This window comes from Ranitomeya variabilis, chromosome 2 (assembly GCF_051348905.1).
Source record: "Ranitomeya variabilis isolate aRanVar5 chromosome 2, aRanVar5.hap1, whole genome shotgun sequence".
NCBI classification, from domain to species: Eukaryota; Metazoa; Chordata; class Amphibia; order Anura; family Dendrobatidae; genus Ranitomeya; species Ranitomeya variabilis.
The window spans coordinates 431824766-431849286 of NC_135233.1; the positions used below are offsets into that span (position 1 = coordinate 431824766).

General features: G+C 42.3%; 1 protein-coding gene across 2 annotated transcripts; it reads left to right on the plus strand.

The window, feature by feature from the left end:
• The first annotated feature begins 343 nt into the window (after positions 1 to 343).
• On the plus strand, positions 344 to 24136 carry LOC143806446 (catalase-like). Of its 2 annotated transcripts, XM_077287001.1 has the most exons (15): positions 344 to 724; positions 3681 to 3733; positions 3825 to 4089; positions 6507 to 6678; positions 7889 to 7999; positions 9473 to 9603; positions 10669 to 10773; positions 11626 to 11751; positions 12076 to 12267; positions 14456 to 14608; positions 15636 to 15777; positions 17158 to 17288; positions 17557 to 17664; positions 23139 to 23225; positions 23591 to 24136. In XM_077287001.1, exons 3-15 carry the CDS (start codon positions 4057 to 4059, stop codon positions 23645 to 23647), a joined length of 1548 nt encoding a protein of 515 aa, XP_077143116.1. In that variant the 5' UTR covers positions 344 to 724; positions 3681 to 3733; positions 3825 to 4056; the 3' UTR covers positions 23648 to 24136. The 2 variants fall into 2 exon arrangements, with proteins under 2 accessions (XP_077143116.1, XP_077143118.1); XM_077287003.1 differs by lacking the exon at positions 3681 to 3733.
• Positions 24137 to 24521: the final 385 nt, after the last annotated feature.

The following is a 24521-nucleotide window of genomic DNA, read 5'->3' on the forward strand; positions in this document are numbered from 1 at the left end:
GTACCAAAACTGTACTAATGAAGCTACATCTTGTCCTGTGTACAGCTACAAGAAGTTGTAAGTCTTGGATTTCCTTTAGAGAGAAGGAGCTGACATATTCTTTTCGAAGGGTACAAATACAGGTCAGACCTTAAAGGGGTCGCCTGGGGTTTGTTAAAGAGAACAGCCATGTTTTTCATAAACTGCGCCACCCCTGACCATAGATTGTATCTGGTAATGTAACTCTGTCCCATGGAAATGCCTGTAATATCTCAAACAACCTATGATTAGGGGTAGAGCTGTTTATGAATAAAGGCAGCCATGTATTTTTTTTTATTTTTATTTTTTTTTTAGTTCTGGACAAACCCGGTTGGAAATGAATTCATTGTTACGGTGCAGATTGGCAACCAGTGGCACATCCCTAGCAAGTCACTGTGTAATATTGCTCTCTCATTAGATCAATGAAATATTGAGCGGTCCAATCTGTGTGTAATAATAAATTAGGCCTCATTTTCTAGGAAAGACTTATCATCTTGCCCATAGCAACCAATCAGAGCTTGGCTTTCGTTTCTCAACGTGCTCTGGAAAAATAAAAGCTGCTCTACAATTGGTTGCTATGGGAAACACTGCCTTTCTGGAAAATGAGGCCTAATGTGTATAATAACAAAAATATAAATGGTCCCAGAGAGAAATAATCTCTCATTTACCTCATGTTCTGAAGTGTTCACTGTGACTTGGCAATAATGTAGGTGGTTATTTCCTGAGTAGATGTTGTGTAAGCGGACCACCCTGGTGTGACAAGCCAGGCTTCCTGTTTGAAGGATGAAATCGTTGCTGAAGGGGAAGAGATTAAGTTTCTGGCTTTACATCATAATATGGGTGTTTCTGAAATCCGGCATGATGCAGCAATTGCAGATGTAGCAGAGCAGTATTTATTGATCATATCGTCAGTGTTCATTCAATGTCAGCAAGCAGAGTGTAAATTGAAGAGAAATGTCTGCACAACTTGTGTGGAAAGTTCTGCTACTTTTTAATAAGTATTGTCAGACATCCTCTTCTGCCCCTGAGCTGTAGATGTGGGACAGACATGTTGCTAGGGATGTGCTGCCTGACAACCCCGCTGAATAGACTTCTTTCCCCCCCCCCCCCCCCGAGTAGTCACATTACCAATCTCAAAACTGCATTGCTGCTGAGCGAATGGCCGTCGCTGTGAGGGTCATGCTTTTGTGGATGGCATTTTAAGTGTTATTTGGCTACAGATGTGAGTTTCAGAATCTGGCATGTCTCAACATGACCTAAAAAGCAGCATGGCGTTGGTCATATACAATTCAGCAGGACTCCGATGTTGTCCAGCTATGTCGCTTATTCTGAGGCTGCACAACGACTTTGGCCACAATGCAAGTCGCGCGGCCATGGATTGTAGCGTAATGCAGGTGAAAAGGGTCATATTGCAACCTGCAAAGTGCCAAGAACATGACAAGCAAAAAAAAAAAAAAATCCAATTAGTCACTACTCTCTGCGATTTCCTTGTCATGGTCTCTGTACCTTGTGGTTGGCAATGCGACCGATTTTTAATGTCATTGTGCAGCCCCAGTGTTAGGCTGGCGTCACACTACCATAGAATACGGGTGAGTGCTATGCAAGAAAACCTCACATAGCACTCGGACCAATGTTAATCTATGGGGCAGCTCACATCACCGTTTATTTTCTTGGGCGTATTCAGAAAATTGCAGCATGCTGTGATTGTCACTGAGACTCTCCAATGTAAGTCTATGGGTGCGAGAAATTGCACAGCACTCGGACCATGCAAGTGCTGTCTGATTTTTACGCACTGGTGTCCTTTGAAAAACCAGCAATTCATGTGCTGCATACAGTAAAATCACACTGACTGGTTAGAATAGATAGATCTTCCTATTCTGTGTATTTACTGTATGTAATCAATCTCTTCTATCCTGTCGGCTCCTGCAGTGATATTTACAGTGCACGGCAGATGAATTGCCGGCTTTTCTTCTATCATATTTTGTAGTGCAGCGGTTACTGCATATTTTGGGGGACACTCGCTTGGCAACGTGTATAAGGTAAGGCACACAGGCACGTTTCTCTGACAAAACAGTCTATAGGAGTTCATAATGAACCACAAACCGCTGTAGGCCGTGTCATACATCACAGAACCTACCACATAGTCCATAGCACTGCATAATACATGGCTTTAAATTGCAGTCCCTAAACATGCCGGAAATCCATGTCCAGTTTCCGTGGGCGACTGCACACTGAGGCTGCCATCACACAAGCAGTATTTGGTCAGTATTTTACATCAGTATTTGTAAGCCAAAACCAGGAGTGGGTGATTAATGCAGAAGTGGTGCATATGTTTCTATTATACTTTTTCTCTATTTGTTCCACTCCTGGTTTAGGCTTACAAATACTGATGTAAAATACTGACCAAATACTGCTAGTGTGACGGCAGCCTGATAGTCTCTTACCCACTGCTTCAGTTCATTAGCTTGCAGTCTCTAAACACGCTGGACCTCACTTCGCCCAGTTACCGTGGGTGACTGCACAGTTCATTAACTTCCACGGAACACCAACAGTCTTCCACTGGCAGATACTTGTCTACCCTTACTATAACTCCTTGTCTGGAGTTACCTTACAGGAGCTCCTGCTCCACATGCTGACTTCTCGTCAGTCCTGGCCTCTGGGAAAACTGCCTTACTGGGATCAGTCTCATCCGATGCCTTGGGACAAGGGCACTCCCAACAGTCCAGACCCTCAGAAGGTCCATAGCTTCCCCTACATAGTGCTGTCAGACTCTGCAAGTACATGCTCTCACCCTGTGCTATTCAAGAATCCAGTCCACCCTCAGGACCTTCCAACCCAGCGACCATCCAGATCTACAGTCTCTCCATGTGGTATTCATGAATCCGGTCCACTCACTGGACCTTCCAACACACAGGCCTGACCTCAAAAAATCGGATTGTACTCGCATTACACTTGTGCAACTCTTGGCAGGGAGACTCGGACCGTTTTTTCATATGTTTATTTTGACTCCGGTCTTACACTTCTGCTAGCATCATTGAATCAGTCAGGTTCTTCTATAAGTAAGAGGTATGCATGATCAAAAAAAAAAAATGGAAACATCGGTGATGTAGCAGAGCGGATTCTGATAGTGACAAGATCTTCAGGTGTGAAGGGTTAAACTAAGAAATTAAAGCAGGCTTCATTTTGTGCTTTTCGACTCCATCTTGCTGTTTTGAGAAATTCTGTTACTAGGTTAAAGTTCATAGCTGTTAGGAGACCTTGATTGTTTCAGCCTGAACAAGATTTGACACTGAGGGTGTATTGTTCTACGAGACCTTGACGTACAGGCTGTTCCTGCATTCTTATAGGTTAAGAACTGTGAGCGTGTTCGTATGTTGATTGGTTGAAGTATAACTTGTTAAGATTATGAAAAGTGCGACACAATAAATGGGGGTCACAAATCTGCTCGATCCTCCCAAACAGAGACATACGTCTCCGTCTGGTCATTTTCAGTTGGCGGCAACGCCCTCTGGATCAATTTGAAAATCAGAGTCAACAATGAAGGGTCACTTCAGATCCGCCCTCAACACAGGCACCGATGTGATATGGCCACTAATGATTTATAGGATGTATACAAATGTAGCAGAGCTAAAATGTAATTTTTTTTTTAATGTACATTGAAGGTCTGCGGCAACTTTTGTTGGCAGCTGCATATGGATAGCGCTGCTACGTCCAGGTAACCATTAGATGTGGCACATTATAATGAGTAGGAATATATATTATATAAAAAAAAATTTATTTTTTTTTTATTTGCACCAATTTTTAAGGTTTCGTACCATTCTCTCTGCTCTGAGCGATTGTGTAATGGATGCTTCTGTAAAGAGGAGGAAGATTGCAAAATTTTTTTGGAATCATCAGCCCCGATATCATGTAGAGGAAGGAGTGGAAATACAGAGAGGGCGGGCAAAGAGAGTCGGATAAAGGAATGGTAGTATTTGTTGAAAGATACTTCAAAACCGGCAAGTGCCAGAAGAAGACTGCGACCTAGAGACGCTCATCATGGACCAATTCAGACAGCGCACAGAGTTATCGGCAAGTTTCCGAAACTTAAGAGGGTATCTGTAGGGAATGGCATTTACATAGATGGCAGAGCCCTGTGCCATGCATGTTAAGGGAGTCCTGCTGACACGTGAGACCTAGGAATGCCAGGGAGGGCCTCGCTTGTGCCAAGTCTAGTAGGATAGATGGGTGCTTGCCAAAGAGGCTTGGAGGAGTTTGGTTTCCATAAAATCGCATTTCAGATGTTGCAAAACTACAACCCAAGCATGTCCTGACAATCTGTGCTTGTGCACCACTGTTATAGTGCAAGCATTAATGTAAAGTATGGTAACGGGTGAATATTTTATGAATTATACCGGGTGTGTCACCATCTTAAGTAAACCAGTGCAGAATAAAGGTTTTAGCTTGCTGCAGGTGAAGCGTAACGGAGGGGTGTAGTCAGGGCGAGGCGCGGCTGGCTTTGTGTAAAAGCTTTTAAGAGCTTAAGGTATTAGTCGGTTACCAGGTTAGCAAAAGGGCAGATTGCAGGTATACTGGGACCTGTAGTTCTACTGTCAATTTATTTTATTTTTTTTTGGCAAAGGGTTAATATATTGATTAGATATTTGCCAAATCTCGGGATATCCAATATGGTACGAATCCTACATGTTGGGCCTCATTCAGATGTCCGTGCTGCAGTACTCTATCCCTTTTGTACCCCATTGTAGTCTACGGTGCTATTCACATGCCTGTGGTTTTTCACGGACGCTGTGTCTTTGTATAACTCACAGAGACGTCAGGGTTTTTTTCTGCACTATCAAGGATGAAATGTGCCAATACAAGTCTATGGGTCCGGAAAAACACTACAGCACACGGGAGTCCTCACTGTTTAACATTGGAAAGTATAGGAGAAGCTTTGTAATTTATTATCCATCCTTGTAAAACACTTATTTGTCTGATCACTGTCATCATTACAATGGCCGATAATTGGGAATGAGCAGACCATTTTCATGCGTTAGATCCAATTTTCACCCATTTTTCCATGTTTGGTCCATTATCAGGATTAGTCTAGCATTCGTTTGTTTTTTTTTTGTGTGAGAATATTGAGAGACGGCAATGTTAATTTAATTATTTTGTTTTTATGGCTAATTGGCAATGGCAGTACACCTTTTTAGCTTTAATAGCTTTTGATTATTTTTTCAGCAATCCAACACCCATGCATATGTACTGCTCACATACATTATTCACTGTGTATTTATTATATGTCTGACCTCATCTGGATTTTTTGGTTTGTTACAGGCACCTTGTCTATTGTCTATTTATGTATTCATATGTATTTTAATCATTTATCATAAAGATACTTAGTTTTTTAACCATTTATGTGACACTTCTTTGACCACAGTCTATCCAACTGTGGGATTAGTATGTTGTAGCATTATTTGAAGTGTTGCCCATCCTTTGTAGGGAATATGGGTTTGGGTATTATGTTCACAATTCCAGAATATGTAGGGCTGACACTTCCTTCTAAGAACAGCTCCACGCCTGTCCTCAGGTGTATCTGGTATTGCAGGTCAGCTCTACTGAAGGAAATGGGATTAAGCTGCAATAAGATACAAATCCTGAGGACAGGGGTGGCGCTGTCTTTCCCTTCCTGTACAGCTCTGTTCAGTCCTTTACTGCAGAGTCACGACTGCTTATTTATCTGACCAGGCAGTCGGCAGAAGCTGGAAGATACGGTAAATGCTCCACAGAGTTTGTAGCCAGTTGTGGAATCTCGGTGTAGCAGAGCTGTTTGTCATGGGTTTAAATGGTGAAGGTACAAATTCAGCCACTTCGTAATTGTAATGGCCCTGGAAAATAGTGTCAAGCGTAAATGTTACATCTATCAAGCAAAATAACGGGAACACAAATTCCAAATGTGATAAAAACAAGTCATTCTGCCATTGCTTTTCGGGTTTTGCTTTTACGCTGTTCATTATGGAGTGAGAATGACCCGGTAACACGATTCTCCAGGACGGTAGAGTTATGGTGATACCAAATAATTTTTAAAATAACAGAATTTTTGTTTTCGTCTCTATTTTCCGAGATCTATAATTTGTTTTTATTTTTTTTATTTTTTTTTAAGCTTTCCATTGATGGAGCAATGTGAGGACTCGTATTTTCCATGGAGGGATCTCATTTTTATTAGTATCATTTTTGGATACATATTTATTTATCACTTTGTTTTAGATATTTTGTAAATAAAGAATAATCGTTAAGGATGGATGTAAATAAAGAGCTTGTTAGTTCTTCTCACTGTCTTCCTGGGAAAGTTCCTTCCAATTGTTAAGATCTCTCCCTGGCGCTCAGTGAATGGATTTCTTGTTTAGATCCACTATGGAATGGAACCTTAGAATCTTGCAGTTTTCAAATGTTCATAAACGTTTTCTTCTTCCGAGAATCTCGTGTAACGTTAATGTGATTGCATTTAGGTCTCTTCTGTCCTCACCACCGGGGCAGGCATTCCAACAGGGGATAAGCTGAATATCCTAACTGCGGGCCCTTTGGGGCCACTGCTGGTCCAGGACTCTGTGTTTATAGATGAGATGGCTCATTTTGACCGGGAAAGGATCCCAGAAAGAGTAGTGCATGCTAAAGGAGCGGGTGAGTATAACCGCAATGGCGTACACGTAACTCTGGTTCTTATGGTGTGACGTAAAGCTATGGACTTCGGTATATCTTATCATTGGAAAGTCAGGCACCAGAACTGACCCTTTTAGTTTCTGGAGACTCTTTATAAAATGTCATTGAAATAACTGGTTATAAAAAAAAAAAAATAAAGAGAGGAGGAGGGGGATGCAGCTGCAGCGTTTTTTTTTTTTGAGACTTCATGCTGTGAGGGTGGAACAGAAGATGATTTGTAAAAACACTGAACAGAAAAAATGAGAATTTTCAGAAGGCCAAGAAGGAAAAATTGCGAGACGTATGATAAATAATTCAAGAAGTTGTCTCTGAGCTAGTGGGTGAAGTGTACCAGCAATGATGCCTCCCACACACAGACACAAAAAAAAGAATTCCTGCCCTCCTGTCTCTATGAAACACTTGTTCATAAGCAGCAGCATTGAGGTCATTATGCAGAAGAAGTGAGAAGTGTAGCTGTGAATCCAGCTATGTGGGTGAGATAAAACACTTGTTAAAAAGCAACATCATGGAGGACATCATACAGCCGTAGTAAGCAGTGTAGCTGTAAATCCAACTATTGGTTGAGGTAAAACACTAGAAAGCGTCAGAACAATCTGTATCTTTAATTCACTTTCTTACTCTGCTTCACTCTTATCCTCCCCTTCTCCTTTCCATAAACTCTCCATAAATTACTCATAAGGGAGAAAGAAGCTTATTTCCCTAACAAGATATATACAAAGTTTCTTATCTTCCCAAGTACTATTCAACTCTGTTGAAACGACAGCGACCATTTAAATATTACTTTCAACCGATTTTCTCATAAGACACCACTTGAAAATGTTAAAGTTCTGCCTATGTTCAGTCACCACTAGGGGGAGCACACTGCTGTTATTATTGCGATCAGTGTATAATGATATGCACTTATCTCCCTCTAGTGGTGGCTGCAGGTAACTTCAGCTTTAGCTAAGTAGGAAAGTTAAAGCTTCGTATTAACCACATTCTGAATAGTGTTGAGCTGCTGAAATGGATAGTTGGGAGTCCGGAGTTGCTGGAACTTCTAGTTCTCTTCAATCTACACAATGCCAAGATGACAAGAGAACATATTATTACAACATTATATATCCAGGATGATATTTGGGCTTATAGAAACAGGCTGCACAAATTTCTACTCTGTGTCTTCTTCTCATTTTAGGAGCATTTGGATATTTCAAGGTCACTCATGACATCACACAGTACACGAAAGCCAAAGTGTTTGAGCGCATTGGAAAGAAAACAGATATTGCTGTGAGGTTTTCTACTGTAGGTAAGACCCCATTTTATGGACATAAATTCTAGCCCAAACTGGGTTTTTTTCTATTATTTTGATATAAAAATCTGCTAAAATGTTACAAAAACTCATAAAGCCTGTGAGTCATCCTAACCCTGCCCACATACAAAATCATTGCCAAATATGTGTGTGTGCATATATATATATATATATATATATATATATATATCCACCAGTATTTCCTAATTTTGGCCGGCCATACTCCCTTTTAGCATTTACGCAGTATCCAGTTCATTTTGTGACCCTCCTAGTCTCAATCCTTGAATCCCCAAGACTTAAGGACCCTATACAAGGACCCTGATTACCGGGAGGTTTGGGCAGGACCAGAGAAATTAGCTGACTTTCGGGAATGTCTCCTTTCTTTTTTTTTTTATCGGAACCTTCCAGACTCCTGTGAGACTTGATAAGTATGATGCAATCTCACACAGGTAAACCTGTCAATCATTATGTGTGGGCGGGGTTACGAAGACTCACATGCTTTTTCTATGAGCTAACCTACATGAGAAGGAAATTCCAAAATCTAAAGAAATAGAATAGCCTATAAATACCATCATAAATATATATACCCCCCCCCCCCCCCCCCCGAAAAAAAAAAAAAAACAGTATTAAAAAAAGCAGGCAACACTTACCATGGAAATATTTTATTAGTATTGAAATATACAAACAATAAATATAAAAGCAACACAACACAAAAGGATAATATGAAAAAATGATGAAAAAGAAGGAGAGGGTTGGATGTGCCCTATTAGGGTAAATGAGATCAAGAAGTATCTAGTGACTGGCAATATACAAATACAGGACAACTGATGACATGAATAATACATAGATAAAAATGTGTATTTCTTTTATAAAGTTTGATTAAATAAATGTCTAGTGATAAATGAAATATATACCGTATATATAACTAGTATATTGCACAAAGCCCAAATGAGGTACCAAAAAAAAAAAGTGTCAAAGTATATAAAGGTAGATACCGTAAATAAATGGTACTGACCATAAAGGACACATCACAAACCTCCTCTCCCCGCTCCGACGCACGTTTCGCTACAGCTTCATCAGTGAGTTTTTCAATGAGTCCCGGCTGCATTTCAGCCACGTTCTACATAAAAATATTAAATAATAATCACAAGAATCTATATATCCCCGAATTCAGTCTTTTCCGTTCTATCCTATGCTCCCCTATGGTTAGAGACCCGAGGACACCACTTTACGGTACAAAGCAGGGATGAATGGGGTTCCCTGCATTGTTCCCACCTCTTTTACCCAGAGAAGAGAGCTGCTGCAGACTCCCTCTCTCTGAGGACCAGAAGTCACTTTTTTTTAACAATAGTTGTTGATTGCTGCTTCTTCCAGACCATCTAAGCAAAGCTGCAACTGTTCATAGTGGACAAGCTCCACATAATTAATATGCACTTTAACCCAATGTCCTGTTCTCTTTGCACCCAAAAGCTGGAGAACTTGGATCCGCTGACACCGTCCGTGACCCACGAGGATTCGCGGTGAAGTTCTACACAGATGAAGGCATTTGGGACCTTGTGGGCAACAACACCCCAATATTCTTTATTCGGGATCCGATTCTGGTATGTTGGTCAATCTGGGCACCTGGTGTAACTTGCACTAATAATGAAGATGGGCACCTGGTGTAACCTATGCTAATACTGAAAAAGGGCACCTTGTGTAACCTGTGCTAATAATGAAAATGGGCACCTGGTGTAACCTGCGCTAATAATGAAAATGGGCACCTGGTGTAACCTGCGCTAATAATGAAAATGGGCACCTGGTGTAACCTGCGCTAATAATGAAAATGGGCAAATGGGCACCTGGTGTAACCTATGCTAATAATGAAAAAGGGCACCTGGTGTAACCTGCGCTAATAATGAAGATGGACACCTGGTGTAACCTGCGCTAATAATGAAGATGGGCACCTAGTGTAACCTGCGCTAATAATGAAAATGGGCACCTAGTGTAACCTGCGCTAATAATGAAAATGGGCACCTAGTGTAACCTGCGCTAATAATGAAAAAGGGCACCTGGTGTAACCTGCGCTAATAATGAAAATGGGCACCTGGTGTAACCTGCGCTAATAATGAAAATGGGCACCTGGTGTAACCTGCGCTAATAATGAAAATGGGCACCTGGTGTAACCTGCGCTAATAATGAAAATGGGCACCTGGTGTAACCTGCGCTAATAATGAAAATGGGCACCTGGTGTAACCTGCACTAATAATTAAAATGGGCACCTGTTTTAACCTAAGCTAATACTGAAGATGGGCACTTAGTGTAACCTGCGCTAATAATGAAAATGGGCACCTGGTGTAACCTGCGCTAACAATTAAAATGGGCACATAGTGTAACTGCTGCTAATACTGAAAATGGGCACCTGGTGTAATGAAAATGGACAATTGGTGTAACTGGTGCTAATGCCAAAAATCGACACCTGGCCTAACCGATGCAAATGCCAAAAATGGGCACCTGTCGTAACCGGTGCAAATGCCAAAAATGGGCACCTGGCGTAACCAGTGCTAATACCGAAAATAGGCACCTGGCGTAACCTCTGCTTATACCAAAAGGGCACCTGGTGTAACCGCGCTAATACTGAAGATGGGCACCTGGTGCAACCTGCGCTAATAATGTTCTCTGTGCAGTTTCCATCCTTCATACATAGTCAGAAAAGGAACCCACAGACCCATCTGAAGGACCCTGATATGGTTTGGGACTTCTGGAGCCTCCGACCAGAGTCGCTGCATCAGGTGAGTATTATACTATGCGGCAAGTAAAGAAGAAAGGCCAAAGAGAGGAGCAACAGATTGTGCCCAATTTCCTTATCTAAATAAAGGAGATTTTACATGGCGTCATTCTGGCCGAGGGCCACATTTCATCCCCAGCTTTATTTTATCTGTTACCCCAGAGGCCTGATAACTTGCTGTTGAGTCCAGCGCTTCTTGTAGCTGTTATCACCGTCCATATCTTTCTAATACATTATCCATTTTCATACTTACGTTTTACAGAGGTCACAAATAATTGGTATACGACTATCACTCAGTGGTATACAGCTCCTATACAATATATGTGTCTCCATGGTAACAGACTACAAACAAACCCCGTGTAGTCAGATGTATTTCTCCACTCCTTTTGCCTGTGCTTCTTGCTGGTAACGCACAGAAGAGGGAGCGGATAGAAGACATTGAGGCTGTGCTCACATCGGCAGGCAGCTCCCATGAAATGACGAGACCTGAGACCCTGTTATACGATCACAGATCCAACAATGCTTTGTGGTTTCTGTTACAAGGAGGACACAACACGCGGTTTGTCAATAGTCTGTGATCATGTAAACACATAGGTCTGCATGGGAGCAGCGTACATAAAACGGTAGAAGAGTCCTAATCAACACAATTGCAAAATTTAGTATTTTTTTAAATTTTATATATATTTAATTAATACACATAGGACTAAAAGCCTTAAAGGGGTTTTACCGAACTATGGCAGTGATGATCTGTCTGATAACCCAAGGACAGATCATCAATATTTGAGTCCTGGAAAAGCCCTTTAAGAAAGTTTATTGTTCCATGGATTGCAATTGATCTTTTTTTCTCCTGCCGTAGGTGACGTTGTTATTCAGCGATCGCGGCATTCCTGATGGGTTTCGCTTTATGAACGGGTACGGGTCTCACACCTTCAAACTGGTCAACGCCAAAGGAGAAGCAGTGTATTGTAAATTCCACTATAAGGTGGGCGTCCTGGGTGGGAGATCGTAGAATGGGTGGGCGGCACACAGATGGTGTCCGAGTGCTGTCCAATTGTTTCTCTGACCCACAGACTTGCATTGGTGAGACTGATCTGAGAATCGGACATGTGCACTACCCCATAGAATATAACGGGAGCGAGTCCTATCCGCAAAAACCACGGCTGACACTTGTATAATAAAAACTGATGAGCTGCTTTCTGTAACCTTCTCACGGGGTCATCAGACATATTACAATTATCATTTTTGAGCATCTCCATGTTTCACGGGTCCAGATGTGGCGGTAAAAAATATTTTGCATTTCCTGCAGTCTAATCAAGGCATCAAGAATCTGTCGGTGGAAGAAGCGGACAGACTGGTGGTAAAAGACCCTGACTACGCCATCCGGGACTTATTCCAGGCCATTGCCAAGAAGGAATTCCCATCATGGACCATGTACATCCAGGTCATGACGTTCAAGCAGGCCGAGATGTGTCCCTTCAACCCATTTGACCTCACCAAGGTGAGTGATGTCCTCTCCTCGGTGTGTATTGTCTGCTCATTACAGGATCCTGAACATAGTACTGTAGAATTAGGGAGATTGGCAGCCAGGTCAGGAGAAGTTGGGTCTAATAGAGGTTATATTGTCACCCACCGGTCCTAAAACATTACTTATCTTTTGCTTAGCTACATCCTACATTATACTCCAGAGCTGCACTCGCTATTCTGCTGGTGCAGTCACTGTGCACGTAAATTACATTACTGATCCTGAGTTACATCCTGTATTATACTCCAGAGCTGCACTCACTATTCTGCTGGTGCAGTCACTGTGCACGTAAATTACATTAGTGATCCTGAGTTACATCCTGTATTATACACCAGAGCTGCACTCACTATTCTGCTGGTGCAGTCACTGTGTACATACATTACATTACTAATCCTGAGTTACATCCTGTATTATACTCCAGAGCTGCACTCACTATTCTGCTGGTGCAGTCACTGTGTACATACATTACATTACTGATCCTGAGTTACATCCTGTATTATACTCCAGAGCTGCACTCACTATTCTGCTGGTGCAGTCACTGTGTACATACATTACATTACTGATCCTGAGTTACATCCTGTATTATACTCCAGAGCTGCACTCGCTATTCTGCTGGTGCAGTCACTGTGTACATACATTACTTAGTTCTCACTTTTGCCTTGTGACCTGGTCTCCATCATGCTGGATGAAGCATCATCATCACATTGTCCTGGATGATGTGAGAAGTTATTCTTGGAGGAGGGTTAGATTCTTTATTCCTGGCCGTATTCTAGTGAATGAGTCTTCTCCATGGGTGAAACGCAGTCCCATAAATTAATGGCGTCCTGAATTCGTTCATGTGTGGGGTCTTCTTATCCATGGAGGGGGCTCACGCACAATTATACCTCAGACTATGGCCAAGAATCCTCGGACGTTGGAGCCTCGCACACAGCACAAGGATCGGTTCTTGTATAATACCTGAAGCTGCTCAGATTTCCTAATACACGGGTAGAATGTAGGAGACTGTGAGACCGGGGGAAGGATCTGACAGCTGCGGGTCAGTGGTAACCCACTTACACATGCATGCTCAGTTATCCAGGGTCTACAGCATTATATTTACATCTATGTATTTTTTATGAGCGGATGGGAGCATTTTGGTATTATAGTAGGACATCCCTAGTGACATGCACCTGTTGTAATAACTACAAAGCCCAGCCTCTGGAGCAATGCTGTACAAGAGGGGCATAGGCCGAATATCACTGCGCCCTCTGTAGCATGTACTGAATATGCACTAGTTCTCGGACAAGAAGCCAAAGTTTAAGAGCAGTCCATCATGGCATTATTTGCAGTCTTACAATATGGAGGCACTCTAACTTTAACGTTGGACGACAGCAGAACGTTTCCAAAATTATACACAGTCTCATCTCTTCACCCTTCCTGAGCTCGTATTGCCACCTACATGGTCTCTGACAATCACTTGCCCCCGATCTCTATAAGGCTCACTCCTTCACCTGCTACTCCTCTATGTAGCAGTCGGTGTATCTGTGCTTCCAGCTCTCGCCCTTCTGGGCTGCAGTCTTTCCCCACTTGCTTGTAATGTCACAAGGTAGCATGCATCGTCCTGTTTTCCCAGCTCCTTTCATGAAAGTGTCCTCTCCTCCATGTCTTCTATACCTGGCAAAGTTACAGCGCACAATTGAAGATGATTTTTATGGCTTTTGCGCAGCACACAGGCTTGTAGCTGTGCTGAAAATACTTGGTGCCAGGGATCTCAATGATATTGATCCCAATAACGGATTTACACCTTAATCCATCATAATCCTCCGCTTTCAACAAGTTTATAATTTCACCGTCAGTTGTGTAACATCATAAGAACTTGTGTGAGATTCACATGTCTGGAGAGAATGAGCGACACGGCCAATTAAAGAATCCTAGAGCTGCCGTCCAGCCCTACTTTAATATAAATCAACTGCAATACCAGTAGCAACCTATGGACAAGGGTGGCGCTGTTTTTTTGAAGACGGCAAATTTTTATTATCAAATTGATTATGTTCTTTTGTGCTTTTTTTTGTGAAACTATAGAATTTTATATAGGGGCGACGAGACGAATACAAAGGGTCGCAGTATAGGATGATGCGCAGATTTAGTATTTACCATATTATCCTTTGTTTTCTGCAAATCCAAGGTCTGGCCTCATCAAGATTACCCCCTCATCCCCGTGGGTAAGCTGGTGCTCAACAGGAACCCTGAGAATTACTTTGCAGAAGTGGAGCAGATCGCATTCGCCCCCAGCAACATGCCCCCCGGGATCGAGCCGAGCCCGGACAAGATGCTGCAGGTGGGATTCACATCATTTTATTAATAATGTTTTCCAAATGCAAACATTAGGGGAACAACCATAGGAAATAAAAGAAATGTCTCATAATTCGGGGTCCCCTTGAGCCTCCTATTGAAATCTTATGGATTACTGGTCACATACTGTGCTGAAATGCACATTGTCCAGGATTAGAAAAACATGGCTGCTTTCCTTCCCCAACAGCGCCCCCCTGGACCAAGGCTTGTGTGTGATATTACAACTCAGCTCCGTTCACTTCAATTGGGCTGAATTTCAGTATCAGACGCAACCCATGATCAATGATGGCGCTGTTTGTGAAATAAAGCAGCCCTGTTTTTTTTCTAAACTTGCACAACCCCTTTAAGGTCCATTTATACAGACGCGCGCTCATCCCTGATCATCGACCTTTGTACATAGGCAAAACGTTTGCTAATTTACTTGTTAAAGGGGTCGTCCGCTGTTAAGAAATGTTTAAAAATTGGCCCATCACAGCGCTAATATAAGAAAAAAAAACATGCCGACCAAACCCCCATCATTTCTCCATATGGCTGTTCCCTTTCTGATGACCACTGCAGCCGATCAACTGCCACAAGCCAGAAAAAAAAGAGCTCAGGAGTCTGTTTCCCATGGTTCAGACCACCGCCGCACCCACTGTACCCAGAGGAGGAATAATCTTCCCGCTATTGTTCTGTAAGAAGTGGTGTTATGTTGCCATCTAGTGGCAGAGCAGGTAATTACATATGCACCTATCCTACCAGTTTTTAGGACATATAATTGTCATAATAGCTGGTCTAGAAGCCTGGATCTGGATAACAAAGACCCAGGATCTGCCCCTATTACCCTTCAAGCAGCTGCAGGCACAACCTCACAGATAAGGGGCAATATACAGCGTGTAACAGGAAACCATATCCGCCGCCCCATTCTGTCTGGATGCCGCCCGGGTGGCATTTCTAGCAATAGTTGGGTATAAAGCTGGGGCTTGTACTGACCTGACTGTGACAAATATTTAATCTATGTCTCTATCTTATAGGGGCGCCTCTTCTCCTACCCAGACACACACAGACATCGTCTTGGCGCCAACTATCTACATCTTCCAGTCAATTGCCCCAGGAGGTGCGCCCAAGTCTCCAACTACCAGCAGGACGGTCCTATGTGCATCTTCAGTGCTCCGAGTAAGCTCAGTGCGGACATTACGGGTGTACGGTCCTATAGATACGGAGCCTGGGTCTCATTTGTGCCCAGTTTTGTGGCTCTACGGGTGCATTGGTAATAGCTGTACCAGCCTCTTAGTGCCTATATGTCGTATATGGGATGTGCAATAACTTGGGATATTCTTGGGTTACATATTTTGCATTAGGGCTTGGATAAGACACCTCATTGCCACGGCTGTGCCCACAGAAAAAGAAATGAATAAATAGATAAGTAATAATAATATTTCCCCCTCCATGAAAAAAAGTGAAAGGTCATAACTGCAGTACTAAGCCTGACCACAAGGTGTGCTGTTACACATAAACTATTACTCAGTGCACCACCTAGTGGTTAGAAAGAATATTGCAGTAATTTATCATTTCTGCTGTAGAAAACATAATTATAATAATTATTATTTTGTTTATATATCACCATCATATTCCGCAGCACTTTACAATCCCTTGTTATATAATTTTATGAAGCACACACGGTGACATGTATAAAGAGGATATAAAGTCTCTTTACTTGAAATATAAGGGCAAAGTTGTGGTATAAGGAGCAGGTTTTTCTTTCACCCGGGGCAAAGGTTCAGGTGGTCACCCCAGCCTTGTATCTTGTGACTTCTTGGAGTCCCCCTGCCACCTAGCCCCGCTGCTTCTGCCCCTCTATAAGGCTGGGTGATGTGTGTTCTTGTGTGAACCCTTTTCTTGTTTTCCTCTTATATAGCAGTCATCAGATTTGTCTTGTGATTCCTTCTGATCACATGCTGCGCTCTCCGCTGTCAGCCGCTTCTCACACTCTCTGATCAGCATCCTGCCTGATCATAAAAAGAGGCTTCACAAAAGTTCTCATCCAACTCAGAAACTTAAGTTTGCCTGATCATCCTCGGACGGCTCGGGCTCCTTACTTTCAGGAATCTTAGTAGACATAATCCAAATTAGAATTTGTAGAGTTCGACAATTTTTTTTTTTTAAAAAGTCAATTCACAGAAAATGTGTTCGCTTCAAATTACGATACCGAAAGCCTCCAATTTCCCCGAAAAGACGTGTGTGATCCTCCGAGGTCTCCTAGAACCGTATCAATGATCTTTAACACAAGCAACAACCTTATAATGTCCAAGTGACCTCATCATAGGAAAGGATGGCAACCCGGTAGTATGATAATAACACAATGCGCTATTAGACTTCATGTTTTTAAAATGTAAAACTGGTCCAAAAATTATCCCTCTTGATCATTTGTGAGCAGAAAGATTGTTCTGTGCAGTGCACTGACTCACGCTGACAGTGTCGCTGTCAGAGGTAACCTCATCCTGCTGTGCCTGTGACTGCCATATATTCCATAACACCCTCCGCTTCCTTCTGTAGGTGCTACCCCAAATTATTACCCGAATAGCTTCACTTCTCCTCAGCATGATGACAAGCACAAGGAAAGGGCGTTCTCTGCCGCAGGAGACGTCGCCCGCCATGACAGCAGTGCTGAAGACAACGAGTCCCAGGTGATTATTGAGCCCACGATGCGCAGTCACACATGTCCCCTGCAGTTTTGGGTGCTGTTCTCTTAAGAAGAGGAGAAGGGGGTCCCAAGTGTGGACCCCTAACAGGACATATGGTCTTGGGTCATCATTGCGAGTCCACTGCAAGCGCCGCGTACTCCTGTGAATGACTCCCATAGTCACGAAAACATTTTTATATAAGATACATTTGGGAGAGATTTGGGGTAGACTTTGCGCCATCTTCAGTGACATCATCAACGTCTTGTTGCAGGTGAGGGATTTCTACAAGAAAACGTTGAATGAAGCCGAACGCCAGAGACTGTGTGAAAACCTCGCCCTGCACTTGAAGGACGCCCAGATCTTCATCCAAAAGAGAGCAGTAAGTGACCGCGACCAAAAAGGAATATGTGATAAAAGCAACACGATCTGTCTGTCCTCCAGTTTACAGAAAACCCATCCCACAACTGTAGGGGTTTTTTTTAAGCTGTCCCTCCATCACCCTTCCTTGGTCCAGAACTCAGTCTCCACCTCTGCTTAAACAGCACTCTAACCAATCATGGAGCTGAGTGGCTCTGCCCAAGTTGATGGCAAAGTCCTCTTAGAGCTGCTGATTGGCTGCAGCGCTGTTGACATTAACAGACCAAGGCAGCAGTAACAGAGACTCAGAAGTGTACCCGGGGAGGGTGAGTTAGGCTCCATTTATTTGTTGTTGTTTTTTTTTTTAAATATAAACTTTTATTGAAAATATTACAGAAGCAACAACATAAAACAACAACTTATCAGCATAGGTAGCATCAATCATGACAGATAGACTTCACAGTTATTACAATCATGGCTAATGTACGGTAAGTTAAAGTTTTAGATTGAGAATTATGTTTAGAATTGAGAGTCCTCAGTGGTTGATACCTGTTAATGGCTAACTGAAAAGATGGTAACAAATTGCAAGCTTTCGAGACTACTCTGGTCTCTTCATCAGGCAAAGACTAAAAGAAATTCTGAAGAATCACATATTTTATGCACAACATAGCACATGTCCATAAATGTTGAGCCGGTTCTTAGATAAGGAATGTTTTATTGTCCTCTGATTGGGGTCTGGGTCTGTTGTGATGACCCCTCATAGTCTGAGGGGAAAGTTCCTTAGTTGATGTAAAAAGACATTAATCCATGCGACACATTCATTCCACCACTAAGACAGTCACAGGTCGTCATCAGTTTATATTCCCAGACTCTTCTGTCTCTCTGAGTTTTGAAGTTACCTTTCAACACAAATAATTTCATGTCCATAATGTTATGATTTGGGAGACAAAAATGTATTGCCACAGGTAGATCCATTCTTTTTTCTCTTATTGTATGGCGGTGAGAATTCATTCTTGTTCTAAGCTTTTGTCCTGTCTCCCCCACATACAGACCCCCAGTTGGACATTTAGTACAAATAATTAGGTACACCACATTAGAAGTGATGCAGCTGAATGTACCTGGTATCTTGTAGTCCTGATGTGAATTGGGGATCTTTATCTTGTCCGGGGTCATTATAAATGGACAGGTTTTACATTTTTTCTGATTGCAAGGAAAGGTTCCTGCAGCTGTTGGAGAGGACAGGGAGCTCTTGACAATGATGCTTCTTAGATTTGGGGGCTGCCTAAAACACAGTAGTGGGGGGTCTGGAAAAATGGATTGTAATCGGGCATCTTTTTGTAGTAAAGGTTGTAATTTCCGTGCAGCTCCCCTTAGCACCTCCAGATTTGGATTGTAGGTGACTACTAGAGGTACCCGGTTATTTTCTTCTTTAGCTTTGTAATGTAGCAGGTGATTCCTTGATATTCTGGTGGCTCTTGTAATCTGATTTTCAATTGTTTTTGGATGGTAGCCCTGATTCAAAAAGGTCTTTCTGAGGCGACCAAGGTGTTCATCCCTGTCCATTGGGTTGGAACATATGCGATTGTATCTGATGGCTTGGCTGTAGACAATGGAGTTTTTTATGTGTTTTGGATGGAAACTGTCCCATTTAAGGTATGTTGGACGGTCGATTGGCTTCTGATACAGGGATGTCTCTATTTTATTGTTCTGCAGCTTAATGATGGTGTCCAAAAAGTTAATTTCAGTGCAGGAGTAGTTGAGTGTTAAGTTGATGGTAGGATGAAATTGATTAAACTGTTCATGGAACATCTTTATCTGTGGCTCAGACTCCGTAAAGATGTAAAGACTCCGTAAAGATAAAGATCCCCAATTTACATCAGGACTACTAGATCCCAGGTACTTTCAGCTGCATCTCATCTAATGTGGTGTACCTAATTATTTGTACTAAATGTCCAACTGGGGGTCTGTATGTGGGGGAGACAGGGCAAAAGCTTAGAACAAGAATGAATTCTCACCGCCATACAATAAGAGAAAAAAGAATGGATCTACCTGTGGCAATACATTTCTGTCTCCCAAATCATAACATTATGGACATGAAATTACTTGTGTTAAAAGGTAACTTCAAATCTCAGAGAGACAGAAGAGTCTGGGAATATAAACTGATGACGATCTTTGACTGTCTTAGGCTATGTGCACACTTTGCGGGGTCCTCTGCGGGTTCTCCCGCAGCGGATTTGATAAATCTGCAGGGCAAAACCGCTGCGGTTATCCCTGCAGATTTATCGCGGTTTGTTTTGCGGTTTCCGCTGCGGGTTTACCCATATACTATTGATGCTGCATATGCAGCAATATGCAGCATCAATAGTAATGTTAAAAATAATAAAAAATGGTTATATACTCACCCTCTGACGTCCCGATCTCCTCGGCGCTGCACGCGGCGGTCCGGTTCCAAAGATGCTGTGCGAGAAGGACCTTCGTGACGTCACAGTCATGTGACCGCGACGTCATCTCAGGCCCTGCTCGCACAGCAACCCTGAGACCGGACGGCCGCGTGCAGCGCTGAGAGGTGAGTATATCATTATTTTTTATTTTAATTCTTTTTTTTTTTACACAAATATGGTTCCCAGGGCCTGGAGGAGAGTCTCCTCTCCTCCACCCCGGGTACCATCTGCACATGATCCGCTTACTTCCCGCATCGTGGGCACAGCCCCATGCGGGAAGTTAGCGGATCAATGCATTCCTATGGGTGCAGAATCGCAGCGATTCTGCACAAAGAAGTGACATGCTGCGGAATGTAAACCGCTGCGTTTCTGCGCGTTTTTTTCCGCAGCATGTGCACAGCGGATTGCGGTTTCCATAGGGTTTACATGTAAATGTAAACGCAATGGAAACTGCTGCAGACCCGCAGCTGCAGAAACGCTGCGGATCCGCGGTAAAACCCACAAAGTGTGAACATGGCCTCAGTGATGGAATGAATGTGTCGCATGGATTTATGTCTTTTTACATCAACTAAGGAACTTGCCCCTCAGACTATGAGGGGTCATCACAACAGAGACCCCAATCAGAGGACAATAAAACATTCCTTATCTAAGAACTGGCCCAACATTTATGGACATAACTGTTAATCACTCATGGTTATTCTGCTTCATGCCACCTGTCTTAGCCATTGTTTTTTTTTGTTTGTTTGTTTTTTCTGTGCTATGTTGTGCATAAATATGTGATTCTTCAGAATTTGTATTAATCTATGCCTGATGAAGAGACCTGTGGAGTCTCGAAAGTTTGCAATTTGTTACCATCTTTTCAGTTAGCCATTAAAAGGTATCAACCACTGAGGACTCTCAATTCTAAACATTTTTCTATCTACTGGCTAACACGGTACCCAGATATATATCTTTCTTGTAGATTGAGAATGTCATTTTTCGAAAATAACGAAGGTAACCTTAGTTATGGTATGCAGCCTGTGAAGGATAACCAATAAGGTTAGAAATAATACAAAAAAAGGAGTAATAGACTAGAAAGAAAAGGGAGGGGGGAGCCTCTACCAGGTCGCCGCACCCGTCCAAACCAGCGGTTCAGCCTGCCTCTCCTCCAAATGGTAGAAAAAGAGAAAAAGAACCGAACTATAAGGTCAAATATAGAACAATGAACACAAATACACATGTATAGTACAAAAAATGTTGTTTATTATTAAAGACAAAAAAAGGAAGAAAGGGATGGTAACATGGTACTGGTAGCACACAGTGTAAATCTGCCCATAAAACACACAAGACCAAAGGAAAAACCATATGAAAAGCAAATCTCAGATAAATAAACTGTAGACTGTCCATACTTGCGCAAAGCAGCCTAGGTGCTAAGTAAGTAAGAATCGTACTACTGATACAGCCGTTGGACAAGAAAGCCACAAAATAATGCTGAATAGAGCTAAGTAGTGACATGAGAGGTGGCTACCTGAGTGGTCATGTGGGTACAAGCAGACACGCGCCTCGACGCGCGTTTCGGATCAAGTTCTTCGTCAGGGGGAAGGGACGAATTAATATTGTCAGTTTCATATGGTTTTTCCTTTGGTCTTATGTGTTTTATGGGCAGATTTACACTGTGTGCTACCAGTACCATGTTACCATCCCTTTCTTCCTTTTTTTGTCTTTAATAATAAACAACATTTTTTGTACTACACATATGTATTTGTGTTCATTGTTCTACATTTGACCTTATAGTTCGGTTCTTTTTCTACTATCTGAATCTTGCCGAATGGTCTGCCATTCAATCCATAGCAAGCACCTGATCACTTTTGTTGGACACTCGCCACTTTTTGTTTTTCTGTTGCTTGCAAAGTGTGTAATCCTGTCTCCTCCAAATGGTAAAACACCTGACCTCAAACACATCAAGGACAATCCTCCGGTAATTGAAGTTGGCCTAGATTGTTTTTCAGTTTTTCGATAAGATACCATCTAGTGGAGGAAAAAGGATCTATCATCCTCCGCCTTTCATCATTACTACAAAATTTTCCAATGACCTGACTCCATTTCTTGAGAAATGTACCTGCTTGTGCCTCCTTATTTATAAGTGCGTCCCCCTGTTCAACTGCCATCTAATGATGTAATTGGGCTTTCAAATCTGACAACTCTGGGGTAGATGAATCGAGCCAATGCCTGAGAATTAACTTTTTAGCTAAAATCAGAATAGTATGTATTAGTATTGGGATTGGGGGGCCTCCATCTCTGCGATCCACACCTTTCAGATTTCCCCCATCGTGTAAGATCGCCAATGGTAGAGAAAGCAATGTCATATTGCTCCATAAGTTACCGAGCGATCCAGAAACTAAGTCCCAAAATGGGACTATACTGGCACCATTTTTCATTCTATTTTATTTCTTTTTTTAAGACAAACTGCCGTCGAAACCATAAAACCCTTTCAAAGCGGATAAAACCTAAGCATACAAATCGTGGTCACCATCTTTAGTTGTCTTCTTACCCTTTGAGCCGTACTCACCAGGAACAAAAACTTTAATAACTTCGTTAGCGGACCTACCCAGTAAGACACCGCAGATGATCTTTCGGTGAAGTGGACACTAAGGCCTCGAGTCATCAAGTCCGGCATTTTGGAGAACCAAAGACATAAAAATTAAAGTGCGCCTCGTAGTGAATTTGCTTCATCTTTTAGCGGCCGTGTGCCATCGCAATAAATGCACTACTAGCAGGGAGAAGCCGTAATTGAAGCCACTTTTTCTGCCACGGGTAAGCGCCGGTCACTTTCCGAATAGTGGTCGGAGCTGGCGGGACTGTGAGCTACAAAACTGCGAGCTGCACAATAAATGCACGACATGTCATGCAGCTTTACGCCAGAATCCTGCTGAAAACTCCAATGAATCGGAGCCTAAATATCAATTTTGGAGGAAGGAAACATTTTTCAATACCTATTTTTTTGTGTGTATGTTTTCTTTTAAAACGGTCCCTTATCTTCCCTACTGATTAAATCCTATGTTCTTTTTTTTTAAAGGTGAAAAACTTCCAAAATGTGGACCCCTCTTACGGCTCTCGTATACAAACTCTTCTGGACAAGCACAACAAGACTTGTGGAAAGAAGGTAACAGCCCAGGAAACATGATATTCATTTATTTCAGGGCCAACAATGGAAAGTGAGACCATATCTAAATAAAAAAAGATAAGTTTCCTCCTCAACTCCCAAAATCATATCAGAGGGGAGATCTATAGCAGAAACATCTGACCCCTGACACCTTCATACAATTCACTAATTCCAATGAGACACGTGTAATGCCTTATTTGCCCTGCGGGGGCAGTGTTGGGAAATTGAACACTTTTTGGGAGACTGCTGCTAATTGCTCGGCCGCCTGTGATCAAGAACCTTTCTAATAAATAGGTGTAAATAACCCTTTTAATAAAAGTGAAAAATAAAAACCCGTTAAACTAATTTTCTATTTTTTTTTCTAGGAGCCGCTGCACTGTTACAATCAGTGTCATCATCAAAAGACATACTGTGAAAAATAATCCTACAAAGAAAAAGAGAATATCCGACCGCGATAGATTCTTTTTAGTTAATGTGATGTAATAATTTTATGCTTTTTTTATTCAGATGTTTGCTTTTTTGAGCTTTGAACACTTATTCCCATCTCGGATATTTATGGGACGTCCACAGAATAAGCCACAAATGTCTGATGGGTGCCATCACACACACACCTTTCAAAACTCCAATAGAAGTCAATGGAGAGAGTTGTGCATGTGCCACCTCTCCGTTCACAGCACAACGACTTTGTCCGCCCTTCAATACTGCTGGGTCCACTCCAAGACGCAGAACCGCAGTGCCGCGTTCTTCCTCCATTCCTCCAATAGATGCAACAGTGACATCTACAGGTCATAAGTAGGAATTACAGCCACTTAATACTATATGGGCTATGCACACTTATGCACAGATTTTATTTTTTCATGTTCATTAAGCAATTTTCTATCAAGTTTTCATAAAAAAAAAATGATTACCGTTTGTCTGAGTATCTTTAACTCCTTTTATCTAGGTCAGTTCATTGGCGGAACTGATACTAATCAATCAGAGCTGCTGGTTCTTACAGTTCTCTCTGCCGTCCTCTCCCTTTTCTTGGTGCTAGAGATAGCAGCAGTGAGACGCAAAGGTTGTACATAGATCTGCAGTAGAGAGGAAGGGGGAAATATCTACAATCGTATGGAGAGCTGAGAAAATAACTTGCAAATGAGGAGGAAAGCGCATAGAGGTGATAAGTGCAAGATCGAAGCTGTGCCTGCATTACTGGAAGACACACACAGACCTCACATCCAGCCTATATTACATAGAGACACGCAGAACTCACATCCAGCCTATATTACTGAGAGAGACACACAGACCTCACATCCA